This window comes from Salmo salar, chromosome ssa26, assembly GCF_905237065.1.
Source record: "Salmo salar chromosome ssa26, Ssal_v3.1, whole genome shotgun sequence".
Lineage (NCBI taxonomy): Eukaryota > Metazoa > Chordata > Actinopteri > Salmoniformes > Salmonidae > Salmo > Salmo salar.
In genome coordinates this window covers 7,322,150-7,331,101 of record NC_059467.1, presented here as the reverse complement: position 1 = coordinate 7,331,101, position 8,952 = coordinate 7,322,150, and the positions used below count along the sequence as shown (strand labels likewise).

General features: G+C 42.3%; 1 protein-coding gene across 4 annotated transcripts in view; it reads right to left on the bottom strand.

The window, feature by feature from the left end:
- Window positions 1-33: 33 nt before the first annotated feature.
- LOC106587064 (serine/threonine-protein kinase BRSK2) overlaps window positions 34-8,952 on the bottom strand; it is a 200,425-nt gene continuing 191,506 nt past the window's right edge. For 2 of the 4 annotated variants that reach the window (XM_014174956.2, XM_014174959.2), the window contains 2 exons: window positions 5,613-5,660; window positions 34-2,729 (listed from right to left, as the gene is read on the bottom strand). In XM_014174956.2, coding sequence (XP_014030431.1) covers window positions 2,476-2,729; window positions 5,613-5,660 — 302 coding nt within the window. In that variant the 3' untranslated portion in view covers window positions 34-2,475. The remainder of the gene's footprint in view (window positions 2,730-5,612; window positions 5,661-8,952) is intronic. The other 2 variants (XM_014174958.2, XM_014174960.2) reach the window with 2 other exon arrangements.

The window sequence follows — 8,952 nt, the reverse complement described above, 5'->3', positions numbered from 1 at the left end:
TATAAGATCAAATCAGAAATCACCATCACGCAATTCCAAAGTCCACAGATTTATTTCCTTTTGCACTGAAGTTGTTCACAGTTATGTCACAAGGGGATACATTGCCAGTGGTTTCCTGCTAAATACCAGCGCTCCTGGCGTTGTGTTCTACTGTATGTCCATCGTCCTGTGTGGCCTGGTTACCCAATAGTACAAAATAGAAAGAATAACACTAATAGGTATTGCTTTATTTTATCTCTTCTGATACCAATTCCCACCCCAGACAGAATTCGTGACCAGAGTATCAGGTCTCTCTTTGAGAGAGACTGTGTGTGTGTGTGTGTGTGTGTGTGTGTGTGTGTGTGTGTGTGTGTGTGTGTGTGTGTGTGTGTGTGTGTGTGTGTGTGTGTGTGTGTGTGTGTGTGTGTGTGTGTGTGTGTGTGTGTGTGTGTGTGTGCGCACGCGCGCAGAGGATGCATCGCACGGTAAATGTGCACAACAGTATAAGGAAGGGGAGGGGAGGGTGCGAGAAAGAACTCAAAGACGAACAAACAACGGAAGTGGTGAGAGAGGAAAGAAAAATAAGAGAAAGAAATTAAGAGAGAGGAAAGAAAAAGAACAAAAGAAAGAAAGAAGGGGGGAAAAGGGACAGAACAATTCCAACAACTACATGCAAAGAAAAGACACATGTTGGACATGCAAACGACATTACAAGGTAAAAGCTAAGAGTAGGAATCCCCTTGGGTTTTTTTTTAAATAGGTTTGTCAGCAAATTGTTTTGTATTTACAAGGCGAGTGGCTGGAGTGATGTCTTTGATGTCGTACACACACAATGAGAAGGAACGCACAATTATTATCAACAGAGGGCTCATTCCTCTCAAAGAGACTAGTCTACATTCTTAAATTACCGTAAATCATTTTCCAAATGTATATATTACAAGCTTTCTCATCGAAGCTGGGAAAGAATGAATGTTCACAAAAACATTTAGAGAATGATCAATGATCAATAAATTAAACATGACAAAAACAATCCTTAAATTATCTAATACATTTTTTACATCATTTATATAAATAACCCAGAATAAATTAAAACAAACATGACAAAAAAAATACAATAAGGTACACAAATATACACAATAATTATGTCCACTATTGTCTGAATCCTGCAGATATTTCAAAGGAACATGAACAAAACAAAATGGAAGAAAATTAAACCCTGAAATGATTCATCCCTCAAAAGGTAACCGAAAATAAAATACAACATTTAATCGATAAAACACATCCAAAAAGTAGAAAACACAGAAGATAGTGATAAGTTCTTAGCTAAACATAATGTCACAACTACACAAACGTTGTACATATGGGAACATACTGTAGTTAGTCTGTACAACAGAATAGATCATTCATTTGTGTACCCCTCCCTCCCCATTGCCCACCCAAAGTCAATTAACTCAATTTCATTTAATTTACAGCAATGACACAGAGTCTGAATAAGTCTAATGTGTTAAAATCCTGTAGTTCACAAAGAAGGACTACATTAAAAAGAATTACAATCCAGCCAAAGTTTAGCCAACGTTCAGCCAACGTCCATCCAACGTCCAAGAGTCGCGCCTCCTCTCTCCAACTTTCATAGGAGCCAGTGGTTCTACTTCCATTCGTCTTTGTGCACAAGTCTTTACATCCCCCCAGTGTGTGTGTGTGTGTGTGCGGTGTGTGTGTAGGAGGATAGACAATGAGGAGAGAAAGGAGGAGAGGGGATGCGTGTAGTATAGGTTTGACAAACATCAGTCTTTTTAAGGCTTTTCTCCAACTCTTCGGCTAATATGTCTCTGGGTGTCTGTCATGATGAAGAGAGAGTCTCTGGTACTCTAATGTTTAGTGTATGTGTGTGTGCGGGTGGAAAGCAGGAGGGGTGCATGGGGAGGACGTGGACAGCAGTGTGAAGTATGTGAAGTCTTTCTCTTGTCCTCCGTCTCTGGCTCATTTACTCCCGCTGTTGACAAAGTGCCCCAGGTTGGGACACACACACTGTCCTCCATCTTGTTTCTCTAATAGGTTTTAGTGATGATCCCTGGTGGTAAAGACAAGGTCAAGCCATCATCACAGAGCAGACACACACACACCAACACACACACCAACACACACCCCACGGCGTGGGAAAGGGACGAGAGGGTAGAGGAACAGAAAAGAAACATGGCTACATGTGGTACTTATTATCGTCAAATACTGATCAATGATCGATTGCTAAACTCAAAGAGTAGTCATTCCATTATTATACAGTACAAAAGTTTCTCTCTGTGATAATCAAAAGTAGATTTTTTTCGAGACACAAACACACTAAGCCTACTGACTAAAGCAAAGAAACCAGCAGCATCTCTCATTTCATTTCTCATCTCTCACACACTCTTGTGGGTTTTGTATTGGGTTTTGAATGACCTGATAACAGGTGGTTATTATCTAGTCATGCAACAGAGAGCTAGCTACTTCTCTCCGGTCTTAAGGTTGTTCCCCAGTCCGGCTGGTGGCGGCCATCTTTGTTTGTTTGTCTTTGCCCAGAAGCGGGGGGCATTTAGAGTCAGTGGGCTGAGTGGGCGGGGGACATGGATCGTTTCGCCTGCTGCCGGGGGCATGCTTGGCAGGGGCGGGGCTAGGTGTGCCGGGTGTGCCAGGGGGGTTGTGCGACGCCTGGCTGTTCTTCTCGTCTGAAAAAAGCTGTTTAATTACGTCAAAGAAGTTACTCAACGGGCTGCCTAGGTACAAAGATGGGAAGAAAAGAAAAAAAGAGAGAGAGAACAAACAACGAATGAGCAATGGGGTTAACGTGAGGAGGAAGAGGAGAGGGTGATAGGAGGAGAGGGTGATGATGAGGAAAGGACTGGAGGTATTATTCTAGGAGGTAAAAAGGAGACTCATTAGCCACGTGGATGGTAAAAAAGAGGATTTTATTATATGTGTTAGGCTGTTAGTATATACAGTACCAGTCAAAAGTTTGGACACAGCTACTCATTCCAGGATTTTTCTTTATTTTTACTATTTTCTACATTGTAGAATAATAGTGAAGACATCACAACTATTTAATAATACATATGGAATCATGTAGTAATGGTATACAGAAGAAAGCCCTATTTGGTAAAAGACCAAGTCCATATTATGGCAAGAACAGTTCAAATAAGCAAAGAGAAATGACAGTCCATCATTACTTTAAGACAAGAAGGTCAGTTAATCCGGAAAATGTCAAGAACTTTTAAAGTTTCTACAAGTGCAGTTGCAAAAACCATGTAGCACTATGATGACACTGGCTCTCATGAGGACCACCACAAGAAAAGGAAGACCCAGAGTTACCTCTGCTACAGAGGAAACCTTCGTTAGAGTTAACTTCACCTCAGATTGCAGCCCAAATAAATGCTTCACAGAGTTTAAGTAACAGACACATCTCAACATCAACTGTTCAGAGGACACTGCGTGAATCAGGCCTTCATCGTGCAAAGAAACCACAACTAAAGGACACCAATAATAAGAAGAGACTTGCTTGGGCCAAGAAACAAGCAATGGACATTAGACCGGTGGAAATCTGTCGTTTGGTATGATGAGTCCAAATGTGAGAATTTTGGTTCCAACCGCCATGTCTTTGTGAGTTGCAGAATAGGTGAACGGATGATCTCTGCATATGAGGTTCCCACCGTGAAGCATGGAGGAGGAGGTGTGTTGGTATGTGGGTGCTTTGCTGGTGACACTGTCTGTGATTTATTTAGAATTCAAGGCACACTTAACCAGCATGGCTACCACAGCATTCTGCAGCGATACTCCATCCCATCTGGTTTGCAATTAGTGGGACTATCATTTGTTTTTCAACAGGACAATGACCCAAAACACACCTCCAGGCTGTGCAAGGGCTATTTGACCAAGGAGAGTGGTGGAGCGCTGCATCAGATGACCTGGTCTCCACAATCACCCGACCTCAACCCAATCACCCGAGATGGTTTGGGATGAGTTGAACCGCAGAGTGAATGAAAAGCAGCCAACAAGTGCTCAGCACGTGGGAACTACTTCAAGCCTGTTGGAAAAGCATTCCTCATGAAGCTGGTTTAGAGAATGCCAAGAATGTGCAAAGCGGTCATCAAGGCAAAGGGTGGCTACTTGTTTAACACTTTTTTGGTTACTACATGATTCCATATGTGTTATTTCATAGTTTTGAAGTCTTCACTATTATTCTACAATGTAGAAAATAGTAAAAATAAAGAAAAACCCTAGAATGAATAGGTGTGTCCAAACGTTTGACCGGTACTGTACGTTAATTCTGTCTCTAGGCTGAGGTTATGGTGCATCAGTATTAAAGTGCTAAATTAGGAGACCTAAAGTTTGAACAATATTAATCCATTAAAAAAATGTAGGGTTCACATAAAACCTGTGGGCTTTTGAGTCTCTGTTCTACCTAGTTTGGGTGAGAGTGGTGACATAGGAGGGCTAGCTTGAGCTCTGGAAGGGTAATGACTAAAATGACAAGGTTTGGGGCAGGGGTGTCCAAATCTACATCCTACTGAGTGCAGGTTTTTGTTCCAGCCCTGCTCTAACACTCCTGATTTAGCTCGTCAAGATTAGAAGAGGATTAGTAGAAATAGGAGTGGTAGAGCAGGGCTGTAACAAAAGCCTGCACGCCCAATCGCTCTTTTTCTGAAGAAAGGGGGGAGGAGAGAAGGGATGGGAACAAGAGAAGCATTTCAGAGTACCACAAAACATAATGTCTTGCCTTCCAAGCTCCTGGTAACTATCCTAATCACCACAATAAAAGGATACCTTAGAATGAGTCCATACAGTGCTCACAGACAAACATACAATATGAACAACATGCCATCATCACAATAACATCACTCATCACACAACCAATTTCACTTTCAAGGAAGAGGAATTTTAGGGCCGGTTTCCTGGACACAGATTGAGCCTTGTCCTGGACTAAAAAGCATGCTCAATGGGGAGCCTAAATTGGAAGTGCTTTTTAATCCAGTAACAGGCTTAATCTGGGTCTGGGAAGCCAGCCCTTAGTGTTGCACTGACAGTCAAACATAGACAGGTTCACTCCTAACCTTCTTGAAATCTATCAGTCTAACTGTCCTTTTAAAGTTAATAAGGTGGGTGTTTTTTTGTTGACCAAACACAAAATACTTACACAATGTCATCTTGCTATCACTTACCATTGTTCTTGTGCTACATAGCCATTTGTTATTGATGGTCTACAATGTGTTTCACCCATGGAATGGAAGGGAGGGGGAGTGGACATTAACATCAACACTAGTGTGCATCCCAACACACACTGTGCCAAACAGCCCCATGCAAAGGATTATACACACACACACACACACACACACACACACACACACACACACACACACACACACACACACACACACACACACACACACACACACACAGAGCTGTGCATTAGTGACACCATAGTGCGTTGATGGTGAAGAGGTTAAGAGTCATCAGGTGTAGTGAGGGAGGCTCAGGCTAGTAGTTTGCTGTTTGCCAATTGAGTGAGTATTTCATTAGGGAAACAGTGGGTATTTGATTAAATTAGTATTTTATTGTGATTACATATTCAGGGAAACAGTGAGTATTGTCATAGTGGTTCTTACCACGCTTGGAGGGTTTGCTGGTTAGAGTGTCTGACCGCTGAGAGACATCTGGGAGCAGAGTACACAGTTACTCTCTAACACACCTCTATAGTGTCAGCTGGTATATACAAATGAAGAATTGTATAAATCTTTGCATACATTTAGCATTTTTTCGTCTGAAATGAATGCGCATGGTTCCTTTCCTATGAGTACTAATTATAGCTGTTAACAAACTTTTAAAAGATTTACTTTAGGTGTGCTTTAACCTGTTGGGGATAGGGGGCAGTATTTGCACGGCCGGATAAAAAACGTACCTGATTTAATCTGGTTACTACTCCTGCCCAGTAACTAGAATATGCATATAATTGTTTGATTTGGATAGAAAACACCCTAAAGTTTCTAAAACTGTTTGAATGGTGTCTGTGAGTATAACAGAACTCATTTGGCAGGCCAAAACCTGAGAAGATTCCAAACAGGAAGCGCTCTCTCTGACTATTTCTTGGCCTTCTTGATCATCTCTAACCAAAACAGGGGATCTCTGGCATAAAGTGACATTTTCTAACGCTCCCATAGGCTCTCAGAAGGCGCCAGAACGATGAATGGTGACTTTGCAGTCCATGGCTGAAAAACAGTAGCGCATTTGGATAGTGGTCGATCTGAGAACAATGAGACTGAGGCGTGTGCACGAGCCAACACCATGTTTTTATTTTTTGGTCTTTGAACGAAAACAGGGTTTCCCGGTCGGAATATTATCGCTTTTTTACGAGAAAAATCGCATAAAAATTGATTTTAAACAGCGTTTGACATGCTTCGAAGTACGGTAATGGAATATTTTGAAATTGTTTGTCACGAAACGCGTCGGGCGCGTCACCCTTCTTTACCCTTCGGATAGTGTCTTGAACGCACGAACAAAACGCCGCTATTTGGATATAACTATGGATTATTTGGAACCAAACCAACATTTGTTATTGAAGTAGAAGTCCTGGGAGTGCATTCTGACGAAGAACAGCAAAGGTAATCCAATTTTTCTAATAGTAATTCTGAGTTTGGTGAGTACCAAACTTGGTGGGTGTCAAAATAGCTAGCCTGTGATGGCCGGGCTATCTACTCAGAATATTGCAAAATGTGCTTTCACCGAAAAGCAATTTTAAAATCGGACATAGCGATTGCATAAAGGAGTTCTGTATCTATAATTCTTAAAATAATTGTTGTGTTTTTTGTGAACGTTTATCGTGAGTAATTTAGTAAATTCACCGGAAGTGTTCGGTGGGAATGCTAGTCACATGCTAGTCACATGCTAATGTAAAAAGCTGTTTTTTTTAATATAAATATGAACTTGATTGAACAAAACATGCATGTATTGTATAACATAATGTCCTAGGAGTGTCATCTGATGAAGATCATCAAAGGTTAGTGCTGCATTTAGCTGTGGTTTTGGTTTTTGTGACATTATATGCTAGCTTGGGTGTCTGATTATTTCTGGCTGGGTACTCTGCTGACATAATCTAATGTTTTGCTTTCGTTGTAAAGCCTTTTTGAAATCGGACAGTGTGGTTAGATTAACGAGAGTCTTGTCTTTAAAATGGTGTAAAATAGTCATATGTTTGAGAAATTGAAGTAATAGCATTTCTAAGGTATTTGAATAACGCGCCACGGGATTCCACTGGCTGTTGAGTAGTAGCGTCCCACCTAGCCCATAGAGGTTAAAATCTTTTCGTTTTTTTTCCAAAACGTGATATCCAACACACTAGTTTTTCCCAAGATGCGCTATGTCATTGTCCAGGTGGATGAAATGTTCTATATGGTTTTTGCAGATGGCTCTAAAGTGAGTAGTTTTTCTAATAATTTCCATTATAGTTGTCTGTACAGTATATTCAGAAAGTCTTCAGAACCCTTCACTTTTTCCACATTTTGTTACATTACAGCCTTATTCTAAAATGTATTAAATACATTGTTCCCTCATCAATCTACACACAATACCCCATAATGACAAAGCGAAAACGGGTTCAGACATTTTTGCAAATGTATTAAAAATAAAAAACAGAAATACCTTATTTACATATTTACAGACCCTTTGCTATGAGACTCGAAATTGAGCTCAGGTGCATCCTGTTTTCATTGATCATCCTTGAGATGTTTCTACAACTTGATTGGAGTCCACCTGTGGTAAATTCAATTGATTGGACATGATTTGGAAAGGCACACACCTGTCTATATAAGGTCCCAAAGTTCAAAGTGCATGTCAGAGCAAAAACCAAGCCATGAGGTCAAAGGAATTGTCCATAGAGCTCCGAGACAGGATTGTGTCGAGGCACAGATCTGGGGAAGGGTACCAAAACATTTCTGCCTCATTGAAGGTCCCCAAGAACACAGTGTCCTCCATCATTCTTAAATGGAAGAAGTTTGGAACCACCAAGACTCTTCCTAGAGCTGGCCGCCCGGCCAAACTGAGCAATCGGGGGAGAAGGGCCTTGGTCAGGGAGGTGACCAAGAACCCAATGGTCACTCTGACAGAACTCCAGAGTTCAGAGTGTATCCTGCATAACGTTTACGCAGACTGAATGTCAAAAGCTGTCTGTATTGTGGGACTACATCATTACATTTCTACCTGTCCATTAAAAGATCAGGCTCATCAGTAGGTACGAGTATGCTGGTGGGCCATACAGAGAATGTCCAATCTCCCATTAATCGTACCCCTCTCCATGCCATCCTGCTGTGTGGTGACCGGTCTAAATCTCTCCGGGTACTCATTGACTCTGGGGCCGTCGAGAGTTTTGTGGACACTACCCTGGTGTCAGAGCTGGGAATCCCCACTCAACCCCTCTCCGTTCCCACAGACGTCAGAGCGCTGGATGGGCGCTCTATTGGTAAAGTCACCCATAATACGGTCCTGTGAGTGTCAGGTAACCACAGTGAGTCTATGCAATTTCTGATCATCTAGTCTCCTCAGGTACCTGTGGTTTTGGGGTTTTCATGGCTCCAGAGGCACAATCTGCTTATCGACTGGACTGTTGATTCTATCAAGGTTCGGAGCCTGTTCTGCCATACTCATTGCCTGAAGCCAGCGCAGCCTGCCCCGGGACATCTACCGGCAGGCTTGGGAGAAGCCTCGGACCTCTCCGCCGTTCCCGCGGAGTACCAGTACCTCCGGGAGGTTTTAAACAAGGCCCGTGCCACATCATTTCCTCCGCAAAGGCCCTACGACCACGCTATCGACCTTCTCCTGGGTACTACACCACCTCGGGGGCAGCTTTATTCCCTGTCGGGTCCGGAGACCAAGGCGATGGAAAGGTACATTGAGGACTCCCTGGCTGCAGCGTGTATCTGTCCTTCTGCCTCCCCCCGCCCGTGTATCGACTAC